Source organism: Haliaeetus albicilla, chromosome 26 (assembly GCF_947461875.1).
Source record: "Haliaeetus albicilla chromosome 26, bHalAlb1.1, whole genome shotgun sequence".
Classification (NCBI taxonomy): Eukaryota; Metazoa; Chordata; class Aves; order Accipitriformes; family Accipitridae; genus Haliaeetus; species Haliaeetus albicilla.
The window spans coordinates 3236057-3259392 of record NC_091508.1 but is presented as its reverse complement, the minus strand read 5'-3'; the positions used below and the strand labels follow the sequence as shown (position 1 = coordinate 3259392).

The following is a 23336-nucleotide window of genomic DNA, read 5'->3' as shown; positions in this document are numbered from 1 at the left end:
GCAAACAGCGGCGTGTGTCTGCCCAGAGAACTGGCCCTTCAGGATAAGGTCAAGATATGCCTGCCCTGGTAATCCATTAATCAAATAATTGACTAACCCGCTGACCAGCACATGCGGACCGGTAACCTGTGGGAGCGGTGGGATGCGTGTGTGCGGCCGTGCTCCAGCAGATGTGGAGTCGTTTCAAAGGCACCGTTTAATTCCTGGGGTTGGGGTTTTTTCACCTTGTGAGCCTGGTCCCAGGCTTTCCCTAAGGCAGGCTGATGGGAATTCCAGGAACAACCCCTGCCCTCTCTCCTTTCCTTCTTCCCAGCCCTTTTCCCCTACCAGAGCTCTGGTGGAGGCTTCCCAAATAGATGTGGGCATCCCCAAAAACCCCACGGTGCTGGGCACACCTGGCTGCCTCCTGCTCACCGAGTGAACAAACCTTTCGGGGCAGAGGGAAAGGGTTTGGTCTGTGCCCCAAGATCCTGCTCCTGCACCGGGGTGGGCTCTCCCCACGGATCGCTTCAATACTCGTAGTGACCCTGTGCCAACCTTGGCCATTCTGTCCCCTTTCCTAATCTCATAACCTCCATCTCTGCTGCTGCTGCTTTCAAGCCCATCTCATCCTTTGTCCTCACTGATCTAGATCTAGTTTAATAATTCCACTTATTAATGGAATTTATTCCATTAATAATTTCCCCCCTCCCCCCTACAAAGAGACCTTTGCGGTGTGTATCTGTAGAGAGTTGTCTTGTGTCTTCCCCTGGTTTTCTCCTGTTAAACTTTCCTGTCCAGTCCTGAAATTTGTCATTTTGGTCACCAAGTTGTTCCTTTCCAAAGGGCACTGTCCTTCCAGGCCCCACAGCTCCTAGTAAGGGTGGGAAACCTCCCTGCTGCTGCTAGAGCCCCAGACAGCACTGGGATCCTCTGTATTTCGGAGAGCTCTGTGGCAAAGCAGCTCAGTTGTCCGATTAAACCCTTCCTGTACCCATTTGTTCCTTTTGTCCTTCATTACATGTTTTGTCCATCAGTATTTCCAAGTCTCACCTGATCTCAGCCCATTTCTTTGCACTAGAGGCAGGGGTGGGCAGGAAAGGCGCTGCCCCGGCGGGAGCTGGTGCTCCAGGAACTTTCCTGATGCACCATCCCCACGGCTCAGCTCCCTCTGCCCATCCTCTGCTGCTTCTTCACCTCCCTGCCTGCCAAGCAACCACTCTCTACCCCCCCTTTTTTTTTTAACTTTAAAAATTACCTTGAGCCTTTCTCTACTTTCCAGGTACATTTCTGGGTGAGTTCAGTACCCCAGGCTTGGCCAGGAACTTGACATCTTCCCCCTGAAAACACCGAGTATTTCTGGCCCTGTATGTGCCCTCCCCGTTGCTGTGGCAAAGGAGAGTTTAAAAACACTTTGTTTTGTTTGTTTGTTTGTTTTTTTCTCTCCTGCTGATTTCAGCCCGAGGGATTACGGAAACAACTCCCAGCTTCATGTATCCGTACGGGACCTCAAGCAGTCAGATGGTGCTCAGAGGGGTGGACCTCTTGCTGGAGTGCATTGCTTCAGGAGTGTATGTACCGCTTCGCGGCTGGCAGAATTGGGGAGAGGGTGGTCCCCAGCAGTCCCCGGTGGGACGGCGTTGGGACCAAGATGTTGAATCACCAGTGGAAATACCTCTGGCTAGAAAAAGGGGTCATTCCCTTCCTTTTAACTGCTATTAACAATACTCTCATGACCTACTTGAAGCATAAGAACATGGAGCGAACAGGAGAGCTGAGTTTCGCAGCACTGTTCAGAGAAGCAGGTGGCTTTGGGTACTTGCTGTCCGAGGATAATTCCGCACTGGTTTGTTCTTATAGCTATCTGCAAATCTTCTGGGTGCTCCTCACCATGCTATAGTAACTGCAGAAGCATCCTGGGCTCGGGGTCAGCCTTTGGCAGCACTCCCAGGGTGTGCTGCCTGGTGCTGCCTGCACACCCTGCCAGACCCATGCTCTGCATCCCCAAGCACGAGGCGTGAGATGGACCCCGCTCCTGATCAGCTGGTGATGCTCAGGGTGCTGGTTTAGGCCCTGTGGTAGGAAAGAGGGTGGCCCAGCAGTTGGATCAGTCCTTCTCTCTGGGTGCGAGTGGTTCCGAGTGTGGGATGATCAACTGTTTTCTTAGGAGTAATTTTCTTGTCTTGCAAAAGCATTTATCTCCTCCCCTCTCCTTAGACCAGCACCAGACATCATGTGGTACAAGAAAGGAGGAGAGCTCCCAGCAGGCAAAACCAAGCTGGAAAACTTTAACAAGGCTCTTCGTATCTCCAACGTCTCCGAGGAAGACTCCGGGGAGTATTTCTGCTTGGCGTCGAACAAGATGGGCAGCATCCGCCACACAATCTCGGTGAGAGTGAAGGGTACGTCATCTTTCCCTTGCCGTCTTTTTTACCTTTGCAACCAGAAGCTGAGGGGTGTGCATGGGAGGGGCAGCTCTGATTTGTTGAAAGGGGCAGCGAGGGCTTTCTGCGGGGGCTGTTTCTCTGCTGTATCTAGCCATACTTGCTTCTTGTCCAAACTGACCTAAAAGCAACGTGAGATGTGCTTTCAGCTGGTGGAACTCAGCAGAGCTTCACCGATATAAATGGTTGTGGTTTTGTGTGGCCAAAGAAGGGGGGAAGAGGACTCGTCACCCTCACTGCACCCAGGAAAGCCCACTCGAGAGGACGGTGTTTTCGTTGTCTTAGTTCAGCAGGGAGCAGTGGAGAGGGGATTTTGGATGAGGCAGTATTGCTGCATTCATAACTGGTGCATTGGTGTATCTTAAAGCTGCTCCATACTGGTTGGATGAACCCCAAAACCTCATTCTGGCCCCTGGCGAGGACGGCAGGCTGGTGTGTCGAGCCAACGGGAACCCCAAGCCTGCGATACAGTGGCTGGTGAATGGCGAACCTATAGAAGGTGAGCAAGGAAGAATCTGTACTTCCTTTACAAAAAACCTCGCCAAGGATCTCGTGACTGACCGCGAGAGCCAGAGCTGCTGTCGGGGTGCCAGGCACCTCACTGAGCGGTGTGTCTGGGCTCCAGCATCGCAGCACATAAACCACCTGCTTGTCTGAGATGAGGCCAGTTGAACCGTGTCTTTGTAGGCTGGGAAGGTCACGTACCATCGTCTGGTTTTATCTGGGCTGAGACGGAAAGATGCGTCATGATAGACAGTCTTGTGAATTTTAATTAAAAATTTAATTTGAGTGCTCTCTGTTTTGAAGCTTCTCCCCCCAACCCGAGCCGAGAGGTAGCTGGAGACACCATTGTATTTCGAGATACCCAGATTGGCAGCAGTGCCGTGTATCAATGCAACGCGTCCAACGAGCACGGCTACCTTCTCGCCAATGCCTTTGTCAGCGTCCTGGGTAAGTACTTATGGAGGATGAACACCCTATACTCAAGTTTTCCCTGCACGAGTTCTCTGTTTGCTTTCCTCTTTGTCGTTAGCTACTCTGAGGCTAATGCACAAAGGTACATGATCTCTGCAACCAGGCTTTGGAGCAGAACTCCATTGCCATGGACCTGCAAAGCCATGCAAGGCTGAGCAAGTCCTGTCAGTGCTAAGATGTAAGCAAGCTGATTTGTGTAGTGAAGCTAGAAAGGGAAGGAGAAATGAGAGGGAATGGAGAAGCTCTACTGAGTCTTGAAAGTGCCAACAAGGAAGAGTGAACAGAAGAGAAGGGAGGGCGGCTGAAAAGACTGGAAAGGGAGCAGCAGTCTGGAAACTGGTTCCTTTTCTTTCTCAACGGCTGTGATTTTTGCTATTTGCAGACGTGCCTCCACGGATACTGGGCCCCCGCAATCAGCTCATCAAAGTGATTCAAAACAACAGGACCCGACTCGACTGCCCCTTCTTTGGCTCGCCAATCCCCACCTTGAGATGGTAAGACCTGCAGCACGTCCCCTGCCAGTCCGGAGAGGTGGGGAGGGGAGGTTTCCTGCTCTTTCTTCCCTTACAATAGCACTTTGTGGTGTTGTGAGGTTTAAGAATGGCCAGGGGAACACACTGGATGGAGGAAACTACAAGGCGCATGAGAATGGCAGCTTGGAGATGAACATGGCTCGGAAGGAGGACCAGGGCATCTACACGTGCGTCGCTACCAACATCCTGGGTAAAGCGGAGGCCCAGGTTCGCCTGGAGGTCAAAGGTAGGGGCACGAAGGGCTCTAGGTCAAAATGGTCTCTTGGATCTCCTGAAACTTGCAGGAGAAATAATAATTTAGGTTAAGGGAGGGTTGGTTGTGCGCTCCAACAGTCCGTCAGCAGGACAGGCACTATGTAATTCGGAGCTGGAATCCACAAAATGGTAGAGATTCCATTTTAACATTGGAAAAAACCAAGGCTGTGGACATACTGAAGCTGTAGAAGGGCCGGCTGTGGATATTGAGCTGTAAGACGCCATAAGCAATGCAAAGAGAAATACAAAGTGTTCCTCAGGGTTAACTGATGGCAATAAAACATTTTCTGACTCAAGTTTCCACCAGGGCTCTCCCTGTTCAGCAAAACTGATTGCTGACTCAGAAAACTGGGTATTTTTTAAAGGGTCAGCATGAATTAATGGCTTGTTTAATTAATTTATTTGCAAGCATTTGTGTCAGAGAAGTTCACTATAGCAAGCTGGACAAACACTTGACACACATGCTTGTCCCTTCCAAGTAACACTGCTCTTCATTGAGTTCCTGAGCTAAGACCCAGCAGTTTGGTGCCTAACGCTTTCTTTCTGACTTTGTGCAGACCCAACGAGGATTGTGAGAGGACCAGAAGATCAAGTGGTGAAGAGGGGCTCCATGCCTCGCCTCCACTGCCGTATAAAGCATGACCCTACGCTGAAACTTACAGTCATGTGGCTCAAAGATGACGCACCCCTGTACATTGGAAACAGGTCTGTGTTGAACAGTTTTGTGAGTCTTCTCTCCCAGGATTGTCAGACTTTTTAAAGAATGTTTCAGGAGTCACCAGGGATAATATGGATAAACATCGAGTTCCTATCTAGGCAACATTTGCTGTTCTTGATACTTTAATGTTACTAGCTCCTTCCAACAGACAGTGTCTAGCAATTAAAATTGACTTATCAGTTAATCAAGACTTTGGCTATAGGTTTTATTTACAGATATTTTAGGACATCTTGATAAAATGCGTGAGTTAGTTAATAACAAGCTACTTCAAAATCAATGTTTATCTGGTGTGAGTGGTACAGCTGTAATTTCCTTTCCGTAGCTGACTCCCTTCTCATGAAGTGACATCTGATCACAGGACACAAGCCAGTCAGAGGTCAGACTGTTTTCCTAAAAGCCTGATTATTCCAGATATATACCAGAGCACATTTGCTGATTCCTTAGGAAATGAGGTTTCCAGGAATAACTCAACACATTCTCAGCTGATAAAATCTTCAGACCAGAGACGTACTCCTGTTCTGTTTGGGCTTTTATATGTATTTTATCAGGGAACAGTGAGACCTCAATCCTCCTGCTTAATGTGCTTAGGCACAGTTGTGTGATTATCATTTTCATCCCTTTAAGGATGAAGAAAGAAGATGATGGTCTGACAATATATGGCGTGGCTGAAAAGGACCAAGGGGATTACACCTGCGTAGCTAGCACCGAGCTGGACAAGGACTCAGCTAAAGCGTACCTCACTGTACTAGGTAAAGCTGTCCTCCCAACGTACTCCTGCAGAGCTAAGTGCTTTATTTTTAATACAACAGACTGACTTCAAGGTCAGACTGAAAGGGTGATCTGTGATCACAGAATTGTCCTCTGAAGCAGAGATGCTCAGGGAGATGCTGGCAGAGCAATTGTTCCATTGCTGCAGGACTCGGCAAGGACGTGCTGCCTAATCTCAGACTCAGACAATGGCATTGAATTTGAGTTGAAGAAAACTTGCATTTGAGACAAAAAAAAAAAAAAAAAGAGCAGTTATTACATACAGCTAAAAATATCTAAATGTGGATGTTGAAGGTCTGTGAGAATGGTCCTAAATTTGCAAGTGAATTTAACTGAATGTCAGGGTGCTGAGCAACACTGGAAACCCGGGGCTGAGAGCAAGCCACTCCCAGCCTTGCAGGTCCCCTTTTCAGTACAGTGAGTGACAAACCTAAGCCCATTCCCCATACCCATTTATGTATGCTGCGAGATCTACTTGCAAAATGCAGATTTATCAATCCCTGCTCTCGGCCACCTCAGATCTTGCTGATGTGCTGTGTTCACAGAAGTGCCCCAACTGGCCAGTGCTGCTGGCATAGACCCACAGTGCTCTACAAAAGTCAGAGTGCAATATGCATCCCATATCCCTAATAATTTGACTAGGCTTGTTTTATTTCCCTTCCTTTTCCCCTAATAGCTAATTAACTCTATAGAAGGCTGATGTTTCCCCTTCGCTGTGTATTAGAAGTATGAATAAATGTGTGCAGAGCATGCGTGGAGGTCTCTGGGGGAAGGATGTACCTACCCTAGTCCCCAGGCAGCATTGGATCCTTCTGAAATCTGTAACTGTGTGTGTAACTTTATATTTGCCAGGTGCTCCTTTGGCCACCCAACCTTAATGACTAAACTAACACCGCTAACAACCAATGTCTTACCTTGCAGCCATCCCTGCTAACCGTTCGAGAGAGTTACCGAAAGGTAATCATCACTAATTCATTGCGTTTATTTTATTTCGTAAATTGATTTTGTTTTGCCTCGCCAATAATGCCAACAGAAAATCTAGGTGTAGCAGCTGAGAAAGCTGGGAGCTGATGCTTCCAAGTCCTGTCCAAGTTGTCCTTGAAAAACCATCCAGATGGCCGCGGGTAGAAAGGTCCTGTGCCACATCATTTTGTGTCCCACAGTGCCAATTCCTGAGTGCAAGAACCACTTTACCCATACTTGGAAATGGTGAGCCCTGATGGGAGAAAAAAAAATCACAATGAATCCCTTGACCTTTACCTGGAAAGAAGTTATTACTGTTACTCTTGTTGCATGAAATGGTTCTGTGCGATCATGTGGGTTGTGACCAGATAAAGAAACCAGAATTGTGCCCAGAGCATTTCTAACAAGTATGTATTTTCATTGAGACTTTGTGTGCTTTCTATTCTATTTGTTTGCAATTATGTTTTGGACAGCTGTCTGTAGTTTGTTGTAAGATCATACATCCCCCTGCTAAGCCACTATATCGTGCTTCCACCACCAGATAACATCAGTTGTACAAGGAACAGGTAGGGTTTCAAGGCAAGGCACAATTAGTACATGAGCACATTTGTATTTGAAAAATTGCACTGGTCCACCAAGAGCTGCAGGACGTGAATTGTGCCACAGAGCACGTGTCCTCCCACGGGTCTGGGCTAAGATGGTCAGGGCTTCCCCTCCCGGGAGAAGCAACGGGAACTGGGACTCCCAGCTCCTGGGACAATCCCAGCCTAATTTGTCTCGTTACTCGGCCAACAGAACGACCCGACCGGCCCCGTGACTTGGAGCTGACAGACCTGGCTGAGAGGAGCGTGCGGCTGACGTGGATTCCCGGCGATGACAATAACAGTCCCATCACAGGTCAGCCGCGGGACCCTCTGGCCCATATCCCTCCCTCCCTCTCCCACACAGCGGAGGGAAAACTTTCCTTGTGAGCTGAACCCCTAAACTCACCTCTCTATCCTCTCCCCCAGACTACATCGTCCAGTTTGAGGAGGACCGGTTCCAACCTGGCATGTGGCATAACCACTCCAGATACCCCGGGAGCGTCAACTCAGCCGTGCTGAGCCTCTCTCCTTACGTCAACTACCAGTTTCGGGTGATTGCAGTGAACGACGTGGGCAGCAGCCTGCCCAGCGTGCCCTCCGAACGATACCAGACCAACGGGGCACGTGAGTACCATCCACCCGGTCCCTCTTGCTGCAGTGACTTGACGTTGTTCTTAGCATCTGGCCACCACTCTCTGCGTAGACTCTCCTCTTGTGGTGTATGATCGCAGTTCCTGTAACAGAAACAGATTTACACAGGTGGGGGAATGAGCTTGTCCATGCAATCATGTGCCAGGGTGTAATTTTATATATCACATCCTTATGCCCATGCCCAATATTCTGCAGAGCAGCAAAACTCAAAGGGGAAAGATTTATGCAAAGGTCACTCCAGCAGAATCTATTGAAGGAAAGCCCAGTTTCACCTTACATAGAAACTTTCTAAACAAAGTCTTTCATCCTTTCTGACAACAGGAAGCTCAGAAGTCTCTTGGAAAATTAGACTCAAGCGTAAACTGGCCACAAGCAAAAGGCATTTTGTTCCAAAATTGCTAATTCATTGTCCACTGCTAGAGCTGGCCAGGAGCCCAGATAGATGCAGGAGTAAAGTGCGCTCCAGCCCACGACCAAGACTCAGGTCTTCGGTTTGTGTGCCCAGTGCTTTGTATGTTGTAGAATACTTAGGAAAATTAATATGAGGCATTCACAAGAAGCTTAGTAGTTTTGCTGCATTTCTTAAATTAACCGTTGCAGAGATACTTCTGCAATATCTACTGGCATCTAGTGTTGGCTTTTGACATTACTCTTCTTGTTTCAGATTTCCAAAGTGTCAGACTCTGTTCCTGGGGTTGCTTCACAATGGCTGTCTTTCAAAGATTTAGGACATTTTGGAAAAAAAAAAAAGAGGCTCCTAAATAAATGGCCTGGTTTTCAAGAGTGCTGAGAGTGTCATGTTCCATTAACCTGAATGGGAACTTCTGGAAAAATCAGGCCATTAACTTCTGCCTTGGAAGTACTTTTGACTTGCACAGTAAAGGGTTTTTAACCACTCAAATGGTCATTTTTCAACATTATACACTGCATTATTTTTTTTTTGGATGTGAATTTCAGGTCCTGAAATCAACCCAACAGGAGTTCAAGGTGCAGGGACTCAAAAAAACAACATGGAGATAACCTGGACGGTGAGTACTTCTTTGATGCTTGACAGCCACCCACCATCTTACCATTACGGTCACAGATGTTAAGATACAGAGAACTCAGCATCTCTAGCACGTGTGATGTACCACACAGAATACCATAACATTAACGATTGTAAAGGAAACAAAAAGCAGAAGATGCATCTTCAAGAGAGGCTGCTGTTAGTGCCCAGAAGAGGGTTTCTGATGAAAACAGTAATTTGCAACTATGTAAGCCAAAGAAGAGATTCGGGATCACAGATACAGGTTAGGGAGGATGCTCAGAGCCTGATTCCTTAAGCAGTATATAGGGCTTACAGACCAGCTCTTGCTTTTCATCGTAGACCAGCAGGTGTCATCCACAAATAAGCCAGCATCTGTAAGGAGGCTAGAAATTGCAGTGGGAGTATGGATCAGAATATAAAGATACGGTTCTTGGTCCTGCATTGGGTCTGGAGGGCAAGGACTAGGTATGTCTCTCTCTGGGAACAAAAGTATTGACCTCCTTTGAGATTTGCTGATGGAGCATGAAATAAGAACCAGCTGCTGAACAGAACTTTTTGGAGCTCCATGGCAGAGCAATACAGTTGCTCTTTCTCCTTCTCACTTTCTTTTTCTGTTTTGGTCCATTAAGCCTCTGAATGCAACTCAAGCTTATGGGCCCAACCTCAGGTACATCGTGAGATGGAGGCGAAGGGACCCCCGAGGGAGCTGGTACAATGAGACAGTGAAGACACCAAGGCATGTTGTCTGGAACACACCCATCTACGTACCCTACGAGATCAAAGTGCAGGCAGAGAACGACTTTGGCAGAGCACCAGAGCCCGACACCGTCATCGGCTATTCAGGGGAAGATTGTGAGTACTTTCTCAGCCAGAAATCGTAAGTGTTTCAGGGCAGGATCCCACCCAAGGTCAGTGGGTTGGCACCTGTGCCCAGGACATGTTCACAGCACTGCTTGATTTGGCACAAAAATCCAGTTCCAGGCATTGGAAGAAAAAGGCTTGGCCATTAGATTCTGTTCTGGGCTCTGCCTGCATGACCCAAGTCGCTTAGCCTCTCCCTTGCTCTCTGTAATACCCAGATAACACTTTCAGTGTGGAAGACAGTAAGATTTCACTTAAGATGAGCTCTGGCTGTATTCCAATAAATCGCATTAAATTTTTTGCCCCTGACATCCGTAGAGCACCGAGCCCATCTCAGATGAGAGGTGCTACAAATCGCCAAAAGGGCCTTGGTTCATCCTGGACTGGATTCTTGTGCCTCTCTGATAAGGCCCCAGCTAAGCCCCAGCTTGGGCTCCTGTTTGCAACACACCATTGGCTCAGCTTATCTTTAAAACTCTCCACCTGGTCATGCAGAACAGCAGCCAGCTTGTTTAACTCTCTTTTCACCTTCTTTCTGGGCTACTGGTATCACCTTCTGCACCTGTAGCATCCAACACTGAACTATGATTATCCTTATCCTGTTAGGATAATGTGGTTTGCTGCCAACAGCTTTATTTTTAAAGAAATATATATTAGTTCCTTGCATTGCAGCATCAGTGAGGTCCCTGGCTGTATGACTTTAGGATTACCAAGAAAGAAGTAAGGTAGATAAGCCAGCTAACCATCCATGACTCTAGGCTTGAACTCAAGGGGACACAAACAGGGCACAGCAATTTCAAGCACATCTGCAATCTTGGTGCTGAGATAGCACGCAGGACACGTCCTCTGACTGGGCATCTTCTCCCAGAGGAGACGGGGCAATGGGAAGGAGAATGGGCAGAAACAGCGGGAGTCAGGCTAAGAGCTGAGCTCTGGAAGCAAAGCTGGACCTAGCTGAGAGGCTGTTACTGGAAAAGGTCCACAAGCACCTGACTGCACCAGCATCTGCATTACCTGTCTGTGCACTACCAGGGTGGTTTTTTTCTAGTTTCAGTTGAAAACTTGTGCAATAAATTTGAGTTTTGGGGGGATCTGACTGGGCCTGCACATGTGTGCTTTACATGGAGGTAAACCAGGGAGACCAAAGCCTCTGTATCACGCCGCAAATAGAAATGTGTTCCTGCCTGTATCCCAAGGGGTGGGCCAAGTTAAAAACAAACAAACAAACAAAACCAACCAACCAAACTAGTCCCTGCCCTGTCACGTCTGAATTGCTTCACAAAGAACTTCAGATTTCTACGGACAAGCAGGTGACCTATAAAAAGGAGGTAAAAAACCCCAACTGGATCAACAGCAGGCTCTGGCCAAATTCAGATGAACGGATATGGAGATAAGAGGTAGTTTTTGTAACTCCTGGGTCTAACAGCAGCCAGCCAGTTGCAGCAGGAGGGGGCTGGATTTGCCAGTGCCCTTCACTGGGAGGGAGGTGAGCCAGACCCCTTCCTTGCTAACGTGCTCTCTTGCAGCAGTGTGTAGGAAGCCCTGCTATTAACTGGATCGTCAATATTCTCATGATGGCTGGCTGAGTGAAATATGGGGGTTTTTTCCCCCCCTTCCTGTGGAAGCACTGCTGAAAAAACAATAGTCAGCTTTTAAAGCATGCACATGTCAGGGAGAAAGTGAGGGGGACGGAGGTAAGTGATGCTACTCTGTATATTTGCAGGGTGGTAGGGTCTGCTCACCCCAAACGAAGGCAGCCAGGAAGCTGGGAGTTGGCCTGTTGCTGCTGGTTTATTTTATCAAGTTTGGAAATCCTCAGAAATTGAATTTAAAGAGGAGAAAAGTTGCTGATTATCCCCATGAAATCGGCAGACAGGCCTGCCAGGGTGCCAGCAGATGGCAGAACCGGCACAGGGCCACTGCTTGCCTGGTTTGCCACAGCCCAGTGATGCTGTGATGGGAAAACCATGGCAAGGGCAAGGGGAGCAGAGGGGTGTCCGTCTGTCTGTCCTCCAGGGTACCGCTGGGTACCTAACGTCCACTCTGCTTTATCCCTGCACGCTCAGATCCCAAGGCTGCGCCTACGGATGTTAGGATAAGAGTTTTAAACAGCACTGCCGTTGCTCTGACCTGGACCCGAGTGCACCTGGACACCATCCAGGGACAGCTCAAGGAGTACAGAGTGAGCAAAACCAAATCTTTTCGGCACTGACTATTAATACAGCTAACATTCTTACAAGCCGAGGTGGCCCCGGCGATGGAGCTGCCTGCGATGGGGATGACAGAAAACTCTCCTCCGGCCATCATGACCCTTTTGCCATGGCTGGGTGCAGACCACCAGAAAAGGGAGCAGAACCAGCAAAGAAGGGCCTTGGTTTGCTCTTCGTGGTGCCTGGACGGGGCTGGGGACATCTCCCCTTGCTCCCCCAGGGCTCGGTGCTGGGCTGGCCCTTCCCAGTGCCTGCCCACAGGATCTGGGGTGCTCAGAGCAAGCGGGGCTGCCCTTGTGCACCCAGAGAGGGACTCGGGGTGGTCCTACCCATACAGCAAGGTGTCTCCTGGCTCTAGAGCTGCCCAGAACCACGGGCTGGCTGGCTCTGGGGGGAATGACCTCAGATAGGTACAAACAGGCTGGTTTTTGTGTCATCCTCAAAGTACCTACATCGTCTTTTAATGAACACCAACCCCTGCAAAGCCTAAACCCAGCGGTTTGTACTAACTGGCAACTAAAGACAGCATGGATTCTGTTGTGTTTGGGAGTGTTTTTTCTTTTAACGTGGAATATTTACTGCTAAGGTAAAATACTAGTGTTTATGTCCAGAGGACAGACCCTGTTCAAAACAAGCAAAAGCCTGGACGGAGCCCCTTCTATCAGAGTTTAAGACATCACCAAAAGCATGCGTCCTGCAAACAGTTAGAGCGTTTCAAATCCAATAATCTGCTGGGCATAAAGCAAGCTTCCTGGGTACTGCTTGCATTTTTTTCTGCCTCTGCTCTGTCATTCTGGTCTATTTTTTGAATGAATCTTGTTTCTGCATGAAATAAGATTTACAGTCAGGACTTTGAATGGGAGACTTTCCAAGGTCAGACTTTCCTTTGTGCCTGGACATGTCCCACCTTTCCTTCTACACCGCTACGGTACTACTCTGGGTAGAAAGGCAGAGTGAGTCACTTGATGCCTAGCCCTTGGGAGCCAGAAACAGCTCTTTGTAGTCTGAACTTAGTGGTTTTGCTCTGTGGCCTTTGGTAAGCACTTAACCCCATGCTCAGCCTCTTCCTCGGGTAACACCACTGACCTGCCTCGCTGGGGGGACGTGGAGCTTCATTAATTGCTCTAAAAGGCTTCTGCAGCTGAGAGCTGCTCTTTGGAAAGGCAACCTTTTGCTATGCTTTGTTAATGGAAAAACAACTGCACTTAAATGGGAAAAGCTTCACTTGCCATGCATGTTTCTTGAAGGCCTATTTCTGGAGAGACAGTAGTTTGCTGAAGAACCTGTGGGTCTCCAAAAAACGGCAGTATGTGAGTTTTCCTGGAGACCGAAACCGGGGCATAGTGTCCCGGCTGTTTCCTTACAGCAACTACAAGCTTGAGATGGTTGTAACCAACGGGAGAGGAGATGGGCCACGCAGTGAAGTTAAGGAGTTCCCCACACCAGAAGGAGGTACGTTCCCGGGGGGGTTGTGCCGGCACCCATCCCACGCAGGCGCGTGCTGGGAGAGGTTTGGGTGGTCCAGCTCCGCAGAGCCACGATGCTGCTGGGGAGATGCTCTAGGGACAATTTTTAGGTGAGCCTGGGCAGCATCTTCTGGGCAGCATCGCTGTCACGCGGCGCTGCTGTACGCCTTCGTCACAGCGGGGCAGGTGACATCTCCGCAGCTACACCTAGAGCTAACTAATGGCACTGTCTCATCAATCTAAAAATCCCCTTTAGGTACTTCAAACACATCAGCAAGTGGCTCTTAGGCTGAACAAGAGAAATGTTTGCAAAGCCTCCTCAGAGGGACAGCACCGTGCCCTTGATTTGCTGCCTGACCTGCAAATGTCACCGCCCCTCCCTGTGCTGCGGGTCGGTGAAATGGCAGTGAATATATTCATCTTGCTCAGTAAAAGGCAGTAAAATCCCTGTAAGACCTAAGTACTTTTGTTCTGAAAGGACATCATTGATACCCCTGTTAGGCTTTTAAGGCAAGAGCACCTCATTCTTCTGTTTAAAGAGCTTGTGTCAAGGATGAACTTGAGATTTTAATTTTCTTGCTGTCACAGGAGCTATTTATAGATATGCCAATAACTTTTTGTTGGAGCTGCACTTTCAGTGGCTAGCAATGAATCTTCCTATAGCACAGATGGTTTTGGCACAGTATGTTACAAAAATGCAAGAGGAGAAGACAGTAGAGGCTGGAAGCAAATCCCGTCTCAACTAACACAAAATACTATGGGGTCTTCCTCTGTCTCTTCATCCTACTCCTGCTGCACAAGAACAGCATCTCTCAGTCCCGTCTCTTTCTTCCCTAACATTTTCTTGGACGCTGTCACCATTTTCTAAGGATTTTCAATTGATCAACCATAATTAAGCTTGCTTAAAAAGAAGGGACTCTGTTCCAGCAGGGTGGTTCTGCAATCAGGTGCATTTTGATTGAACTGCTTACCTGTGTGCTAGAGGCACAGAGCATTTGGGGTAGCTATATGCATACATGCATGGCACTGATTAAAACAATTATAGTGGATTACACTCTTGTCATAGGGAAACTGTTGATTTTTTTTCCTATACCACTAAACTATTTTATTGGCTATATATTGATGTTTAGGAGACTGAATGATACTCTGCAAAACTTCCGTTTAAAAATAAAAAAATAAAAAAATCTCTGATCTCTCAGATCGGAGAGCCAAGTTCTTTCCCCAGTCAGGACACTGCAATTATGAGTAAGCCAGGAGAATAGTTTAATTCAAGAATGTATAATGCTTTCCTTCCTTTACTAGCTTTGAATAAGCAGTCATAAAAGCAGCAATTCCTCAGGGTAAGGACCGCTGTATATGTGCACCAGCTCCCTGTTACAGATCTCTAGACATTAATAATACAAGGATGCTTTGCAATTAGAGAAGCTGTTACACTATTTTTCACTGTTCCAGCAGCTGAATAGATGAGATGTAAATGTTGGGCTGGGTGGGGGCTGTACACAAGACCAGTAAAGTATGCGTACAACATACAGAAGTGACACTTGAACTGTGTCGCAGCTCCGCTTCACGGCTGTAGCATCTTTTGCGGGTGCATCACCGAGCTATGCGCTGGAGGGCAGTGGTACCCAGCGAGTGCAGCGCAGCACGGGCACGGTGCTGCTGGGGCTGGGGTGGCATGCAGAGGTGCTCTGCTTTCTGCTCCCTGCACACACGCTGCTGAAAACCCTGGGCTGGCGCATGGTTTCTGGCACAGGTTCTTGTTCAATCGGTTTCTGACCTTTAGTGTGTGTGTGTGTTTATTTGAGTGTCTTGAGTGTATCGGTCAGCTTGCAATGTATACAGTATTGTAAGGTATGTTATCTCGTATGTTTTTTTTCTTCTTTTCCTCTCCTTCCTGGTCCCATCCTCCTCCCAAGTGCCCAGCTCCCCCAGGTATTTAAGAATCCGACAGCCAAATCTGGAAAGCATCAATCTGGAATGGGATCACCCAGAGCATCCCAATGGAATCCTCACAGGATACAGCCTTAGATATCAAGCCTGTACGTTCCACATCTTCTTAGTGATAACAATGAAGTCATTAAATATTTTCCTTGCTGCTAATGACCTCCTCACCTAGCACAGAAAGCTCTTCATAAGGAACTGGAGGCTTTCATCACAGGATGAGACACACTGGTGTTGGAGAGGAGTCCTGGAGCAGTGCTGGGCAGCTGCAGTTAACCAGGGAGGGTGGCAGCTGCTCAGCAGTTCTCCAGACTCGACCACTGAAGGGAAATAAGTTTGATCTCTGATTTAGAAAGACCTTTAAGAGCAGTCTGAGTAGTTTACGTGCTCACTCAAGCACCAGCTCCCAGCTGTATAAGAGATGCTGCCCGGATTGCAGCACACTCTGCAGAGCCCTGCACGATGCCTGGGGCAGTACAGCCTTCTCTGAGACCCTGGCACTTGGGCTGTGCCTTTCCTCCACCACCTGTACAACCCTGAATGTCCCCACTAGCAGGTCCCCCAGCCGGGAGGTCACCGACTGCCCCAGACGAAGTGTATTTAACAGCAGCTATAGCTCTGAGCACATGTTGGCCCCATACCGACTGCAGGTCGGTCCTGGGGGTGAGGCAATGAGGTAGCTAGCACAGGGTATTTCTGAAACAAGGCTGAAGCCACCACGACCTGCCTTTCCTCCCCAGTTAATGGATCCAAAACGGGCCGAACCCTGGTAGAGAACTTCTCTCCCAATCAGACAAGGTTCACCCTGCAGAGGACAGACCCCATCTCGCGCTATCGCTTCTTCCTCCGAGCACGGACCCAGGTGGGAGAAGGAGAAACCATAGTGGAGGAATCGCCTGCCTTGCTGAACGAAGGTATGTGCAGCAGCAACACCTCCTGGCTTTGCTGAGGGGTTGGGGGGTGATGGTACATGTATGAGCCAAAACCTGCAGGTCAGAGAATCGGTGGTCCACAGAGCAGCCAGTACAAGATAGTAACTGGTGCACAGCTACCTTCTACTGCAGAAATAGATAGAATACTGGCCAGGACTGAATACTGCAGCAGAAACGCTACAGAGGTGACTAGGGGGACTGTCCTGTGCTCCAGGGAACCATCTTGCTACCCCCCAAGAAATTAAGAGTTCCTCACATGCCCTGGAGCAGGAGAGCATCTTGCTCTCCTCTTGCAAAAGGTGAAGCTCTAATCTGCCCCTCTGCAGTCTCTGTACGAGCTAAATAAGGGGCAGATGTGGGTGATTTTTACGTGGCTCGAAGGGGGTGCAGCAGCTGCATCCTCCAGGCAGTGAACCCCAGCCAGGGGCTACGGTGCCACCTCCCTGTCACCCCATAATCAGCAGCTGATCTGACCCTCCAAAGCAAAGCTCCAACTCCCAGATTCATAGTAAGATAAAATGCCCATTGTGAGACATTCATCAAACTAAGTGAAAGTTCAGGAGCCCTCAGGGAACTCGGGGAGACAAAAGCTGGCTCCTTCCTTTCTTTAGCATTTGCTAAAAGACCCATGATTTGGTTAGTGCTCTGATTTAATGGGTTTTTTGTCTCCTTTCCTCCATCTCCCCCTCCCCAACTAATGGCTCTGAGTAGGAAAAGTAATTCCTACTGATGACCCAGTGGAAATGAAATGCTTCCTGACACCTCTTAGGTGGGCTCCAGCGTCGCTAATTGATGCGACAGGATGGGAGATGAGGCTGCATATGCTATGGGAAAAAAGAATCAGCTAAGTTACACCCTGGCAAACACAAGAGGGGGCATGTCATTGCTTTAAAAAGGAGCTTTGCTGAACAAACTGTTAGAGCACAGGGATCGGATTGAAGTTGTTGGTGCTGACAGTCCATAGTTCTAGTTGTTTCATATACATTTGCTTTACTGGGTTTGTTTCTATACATTGATAAGAACAAATGTTAGCAGAACGCAGCTAAATAATAGCCATAACCAACTGCTGTTGTATATTGCTTAACTGATTTGTATCGGGAAATAGCAGGTCCAGCGTACGCCAGCATGACAAGGTAATGTTCCCTCTCCGCAGGGTTGGCGATGCGGGCAGGCGGTGGCACCCAGTGCTCCCCAGCTGCCCCTACCAAAGGGACAAGCTTTGTCCCTTAGCAAAAGGACCAAGCGTTGGCCATTAAGCAGCAAGAAAAATTGAAGTAGTTTACAGACTGACGTTAGAGAAATATGGCAAAGTTTGACCTTCAAAACATGAGACCCTGAGGTACAACATGACATAGGCAAGCTCTGTTAATGACAGGCGTATCAGTACAATTAGCAGCTCTAAATGCCCACTTTGATACGAAGGTACTGGCTGTAAAGCTACGCGAAAGATGAGTTTGGAATTAAAAAAAAAAAAAAAAAAAAGCCGATTAAGAAAATTAAACCTATTAACGCATTCAGAGGTTGTTTTCTGCTTGCCAGACTCATTCACCTGAGAAGTTTAAATAAAATACATCTCTCTGATGTTCTGCGCCAAGGGCTCCAACCCACACAAGGCAGGACAAGCACTGATGTTAGAATTACGCTAGAAAAGCGAAGGCGAAATTCAGAGTGTCAAAACCGGTCCTTGCTGGGATTAGCTATAAGCACCTGCTTAAGCACTTTGCTTAATCGACACCACTGGCATCTCTGCTGCGGAGCTGGTGTGTGTTTAACCGGTAACCTCCATCTCCAAGGGGCCGTCTCTGCTCTCTCTGCCCTGTGCAAGTGGCTCTGATGCACAGGAGGGTGACGGGTTGCAGCTAATGCATTTATTTCCTCTCTTTCAAGTCTCTGGTGACTGTGTGCAAGTGGTCCCAAGTCTCGTGTTGGTGTGTTCTGGTTGTTTTATATATTCCTGTTTTCTCTTCCTTTCTCTTCTATGCTCTCCTCGTATTCCCCTCTCTATCCTTGGCGCTGCCCTCTGAAGCCACGCCAACCCCAGGTACCGTACCAGCTGGAGGAGGTAACAGGCATGGGGCAAGGCTCACTCCACTCTCGCTTGCGTGTGCTGGCAATTAAGCATGCACTCCATTAACCCTTTCAATGGGAAGGTGAAGCGTCAGAAGTCTAAATTGGGCATATGAAATGACAGCGAGTAAAAACGAAGCCCCACAGGCAGAAGGGACAAGGGCAGGCTCTGCAGGGGGGTCCGCAAAGATCAAAATATCTCTGAGCAGGGCTTAACAGCCTCCCAGATGCCTAATGATAGCTAAACCCACCAAACACTGCAGCTGCCACAGATTGTACAAGCAAAACCAAAAGTCAAGTTGCCCTATTAAAGAGGTTTTTAATTCTAGGTCTGCACAAGCCCTCTTCCTTTATATGCCTCAACGTCCCTGCCCTGCAAAATACAGAATATTAACCAGCCAGCCCTGAGTCAGTGGTGCCCATCCTGCACCTGCGCTCTGCCCAGCGGTATTTAAGCTGCACTTTTACACCTGAGAGCCTGCACTATTGCTGCTGGAGCAGCTGCCTCCCTTGGCCAGGCAGGTCCGGGTTGCAGAGTACGGGCACCCACCTCCCCGTGGTTCTTTTAGGGCTGCCAGGGCTTTCATACAGGAGAATCCTTTTGTTTCCAGGTGCCCATTGAAAGGGTTAAGGACAATGTTTGTGCCACAGCTGTGCATGTCTGCATGCGAGGCTATTGCTGGCTTTGCCCTCGATCGCAAATTTCTACAGCAGTTGAAGCAGAGAGAAACCTTTTCTTGTCACGGGCCAGGGGCAGCATCTCTACCTGCTTTCAAGGAAACCCAAATCCGCAGTCACCCAGTGTCAACCCTGCAAAGTCCAAAGCATAAGCATAACTTCTGGTTGCCCAAAGAAGGACGCCCACCTCTTACAAAAGCTGCAGACGTGACTTTTTCCCCTCCTGCCCCTCTGAGCCAATATTTCAGCGGTGGGTACAGCCCTGTGACCGAGCTCAGAAGGGGGCTAACGGCAGCGCTAGGGAGTGCAGCCAGCCCAAATGCACCCTGAATGCTGCAGAAAAGCTTTTGGTCTGGAGCAACAGCACTTGTTTGCCCTGCACCAAGGGCTCTGTAAGAGGTCATGCTTTGCCTTGGCTGGACGTGGCCCCAGGGCTGCTGGGGCTCCCCAAGGAGGAACAGCTTCTTAGGGAAGACTCTTCCCAAGTGATACAAGTGCAGGACCTGCTCTCTGCACCTGTAGGTTTTGCTTTCCTACCTCATAGATGTTTCTCCCCCTTTTATTTTGTTGCAGTGATGTCTCTCTACCCAATATTATTTTGCATTTTTTTTCCTTTGTGAATAGATGCCAATCTTTTTCTTACTCCATTTTTCTCTTCCTTAAAAAAAAAAAAGAAAAAGGGGGGTAACAGATTGGTCTGCTTTGGGTGGTGGTAAACAAAAAACGGACATAACTGTTTGGCTTCGAGGATCTCTATCCTCTGAGTCCAGGATGGCTGTTCGCTCATACTTCAGCCAGGGTTTAGCTTATCCACAAGAATCTGGATTTTCTTTGTGGATCAGGATCACTTTCTAAAGTACTTTTCTACTTGCAGTGGATATTGCTGAACTCTGAAAACACAACATGATCTCTTTATCCTTCCAGCTTCATATAATTTTGGGCATAATTTCTTACACCACTGGAAGCTAGATGAATTATTTGTCATTTAAAGTATAATTCTACAAGAACAGAGCCCACTGGTCCCCCACCCCTCTATTTTTTGTCTTCTGCTAGGAGAAATATTAAAGAGAAAAGATATGCCAGAGCTGAAAGAAGTCTGAGAGTCAGTAAGTGGAGTAGTAGGTTGTTAAGTGCTATCTCAGCCACATTCACAGCTTCCTCACCATGCTAGGCTTTTGCAAGAGAAATCAAGGCAGTATAAACCGTAGCAAGATCCAGGATGCATCTTTGTCTTGCTCTTGAGCTGGATGTCATTTCTTGTTAGGACATGGGGCGAGTGTGGGAGCTGTTACACAAATTCGAGCAGTGTTTGTCCTGAGAGGCTGTTTTTCTTCCTAACAAGTATGGGGTTCGAGTGAAATACTGCTTGACCTTTCTTGGAAGATTCATCTCCGCTCAGTGACCTAGATTTTGTAGATTTTTATGGTTTCACAGCGAAAGTTGTCTTAAATTGCAGTAAAATGCTCTTTGCCATAGGCTGCTGGCACTAAAAAATATAAAAAGGTCTTTTTTTTTCCAGGGGTAACCTTACATATACAGGGTCAGAGCTGTTTTGTATGTGATGAGAAACTGGACCAGCTTGATGAAATCAAAGTGAAGTGCAGGGACTTTCCCTTAGGAAAGGCTTTACCTTTCCTAAGCCAGACCTGAACAAAGGGAGAGGTGAAATGGGAAAAGAGAGGATATCTAAAAAGGGCTCTTGTTTATGCTATGAATGAGAAAAAAAAAACCAAACAAACAAGCAAACAAAAAAGCTGGATCCTGTACTACCCATGTGTATGGAAAAACTTCATCAGGGACCATAAAGAGTATTGGTCTTAGACTTTAAGGAAAAAAAACATTGACTTTTCTCTGTTCCCTTCTTGTCTCTCCATAATTAGGAATTGGAGGAGAAAGATCCTATTGTTCGTTTTAGAAATGGACAGCAGTAGAAACAGAGAGAACTGCTGACCCCTCTCTTTTAGAGGCTGCTCAATCGCTCCTTTCTATTCTTGAATTTCTTATAGCCATCATCAGATTTGGAACACTTTATGGTAAAGACTTTACAATTTCCTTCTGTTGTTAAAAACTGGGAGAGGGCGAGAAGAAAAAAAACCCCAAACCTCTGAAAATGTATTTGGCTAATCATCAAAATTCATGAAAAATTAATCCAATTTCTCCAAGCCTAATTATTTTGTAGACACACCCAAGGGAAAGCTTTTACTACAGCCTAACAACACATTAAAAGCACCTTTAAATAATTAAAGAGCAGTATGGATGTGTATTGTTTCATGTATTTTGCAAAAAAAACATGCAACTGCTCCCTGAACTGCTACACTACTCAAAGCAGGACTCAAGCCCTTCTCTTAAGAGGTTCCCTCTTTAAATATCCCCCTTTTGCCTTTATGGTTCTTCCTCTCAGTTTTTTTCTAATCTGAGCCTCACACAGTTTTTGTGTAAGGTTTGGGCTCCTTTGTACTGATCCATCCGTGGTCATAGGAGCCAAGCTGCAGCAAAGAGCACAGCCGTCCTGCTGCAAGCATCTCTCTCATTACTTAGCCTATTAATTGCTACAGCCAGACCGCTGCATCCCCTGTCCATTATAACAGCGTATCTCCTCCGCACCGTGCCCCTTGGTCTCCATTACCTGAAAGGGTAATGCATCTTGCAGACAGAAAAAGCAATCTTTGCCTTGCAAAGATGGGGCCTATTAATGAGCTGAATGGATGTTTCCAGGAAGATGGGCTAGGCTACGGTGGGAGCAAGAAAATGGGAATTGCTGTTGTTGGCTTTTGCTCTGGGTTTCCTGGTTGTATTGGGGCAGTTTCAAGCCTGCTTGAGATGCTGGTTTTCAGGGTGCTGCTCTGCCCTGCAATTGGGAAAGTGGCAGCCCCTTCTCTGTACCACCTCCTGCTTTCAGAGAGGGGGGAATTTTTTCCCTATCACACAAATGCTGCATGCTCCAACCTGTACCTAAACTTGAGGCAACTGTTGTCAAAGCCCTTGAGCGAACCTCACGTTGGGAATGCAGAAAAAAAAATTCAGCCACTCTGCAAAGCTCAGAAACCTTATACCTGATGAAGTATTGCAACCACATTTTTAGAAGGATGTGTGTGATTTCTAGATTTTCAAACTGAGCGGTTCTGGAAATGCCAGCCTTGCCCTCCATCTGCCCTGTTCCCCCCTTTTCTTGCCAGGAGCAGTGATCTGTCACTCCTTAATTAGCCCCGACGTGGTGGGGAACGAGCGGGGGACCCCAGGTACCCCGAGGAAGGGCCGCAGCCCCGCGCAGGCTGCTCCCCGCTGCTCTCCCATGGCAGGGTGCCCTTTTCTTCAGGGGACGTTGAGGCGTTCTGATCTCTGTCAAAGCCCCCCTTTATCTCCCCCCCAGTCTGAAATCAGCTCTCATTAGGGGATGGATTTCAAAGCCTAGAAAATGCCCCTTATCTTCTCTCCCCCAAATCTCCCACAGCTGAGCTTTTCTCCTGCATACATTTCATATTTAAACACAAATGAGGCTGTAGCTTTGAATCCCGGGCAGCTTAGGGCTAAATCCCCCCAAGGCTGCGGGAGCCCTGGCCAGCCACAGCGCTGCCTTCCCACCGCCCGGTCCCATCCTGCAGCACGGTGCTGCCCATCGACGGTCTCCTCATCCTTCCCTCTCCAAACTATTGCTTTCCAAACTCACCCAATCCCGCTTTTTAACTGCCCCTAGTCCTGCCAGGATCATTTTTACCCCCAACACCCCCTCCTCGATCTCACACAGGGACCCGCTCGGGAGCGCGCCCGCGTTATCCTGATGCAACGCGATAGCCCCACTCTCGGGGATCGCTTCCACTGTGGGCGAATCCTGCCTGGCATCGCTGTCGGCCAGAGCTGAGCACCACAGCTCGGACCGATGCTGAATCGCTTCGGTCAATGCAGCATCCGGGAGGGTCTTGGCACTGCAGCTTCACCTGCGTGCGCGTGTATCTGCAAGTAATACATAAAGATGATATCCTACACGAGGGATAGCGAAGCTTTGACTTATCCCAGATAATCTCTTCCCATCTAGAGACTAGAGGAGCATTAAAGCTGAATCTCTTCTTCTGCTAAAGCCCTTACAGCAGTGGTAGGTGATGCAGACAGTCCTCGAAGGTGCTGTGTGGGAGAGGCATGATGAAGAGACATGTGACAGGCCTGGGAGCTGGGGGGGTTGTACTAGGTTTTCTACCAGGTCCTGCCTTTTGGGGTGCTATTTTCCTCAGAGGGGATTCACAGGGGAAATGCTGAGACTACATTAGCTAATACTAGTGTTTACGGCGC

General features: G+C 48.1%; 1 protein-coding gene across 29 annotated transcripts in view; it reads left to right on the top strand.

Moving 5' to 3' along the window:
- NFASC (neurofascin) overlaps positions 1 to 23336 on the top strand; it is a 97485-nt gene that overhangs the window by 50325 nt on the left and 23824 nt on the right. For 11 of the 29 annotated variants that reach the window (XR_011322243.1, XM_069770974.1, XM_069770968.1 and 8 more), the window contains 18 exons: positions 1439 to 1550; positions 2197 to 2381; positions 2791 to 2922; positions 3231 to 3374; positions 3781 to 3892; positions 3991 to 4157; positions 4744 to 4891; positions 5529 to 5653; positions 6594 to 6629; positions 7431 to 7532; positions 7646 to 7843; positions 8828 to 8898; positions 9527 to 9749; positions 11825 to 11940; positions 13216 to 13420; positions 15351 to 15473; positions 16116 to 16289; positions 18334 to 18369. Coding sequence is in view for 28 of the 29 variants with exons in the window: in XM_069770974.1 (XP_069627075.1) it covers positions 1439 to 1550; positions 2197 to 2381; positions 2791 to 2922; positions 3231 to 3374; positions 3781 to 3892; positions 3991 to 4157; positions 4744 to 4891; positions 5529 to 5653; positions 6594 to 6629; positions 7431 to 7532; positions 7646 to 7843; positions 8828 to 8898; positions 9527 to 9749; positions 11825 to 11940; positions 13216 to 13420; positions 15351 to 15473; positions 16116 to 16289; positions 18334 to 18369 (2409 nt within the window). In the remaining variant the exon portion in view is untranslated. The remainder of the gene's footprint in view (positions 1 to 1438; positions 1551 to 2196; positions 2382 to 2790; positions 2923 to 3230; positions 3375 to 3780; positions 3893 to 3990; positions 4158 to 4743; positions 4892 to 5528; positions 5654 to 6593; positions 6630 to 7430; positions 7533 to 7645; positions 7844 to 8827; positions 8899 to 9526; positions 9750 to 11824; positions 11941 to 13215; positions 13421 to 15350; positions 15474 to 16115; positions 16290 to 18333; positions 18370 to 23336) is intronic. The other 18 variants (XM_069770984.1, XM_069770982.1, XM_069770977.1 and 15 more) reach the window with 10 other exon arrangements.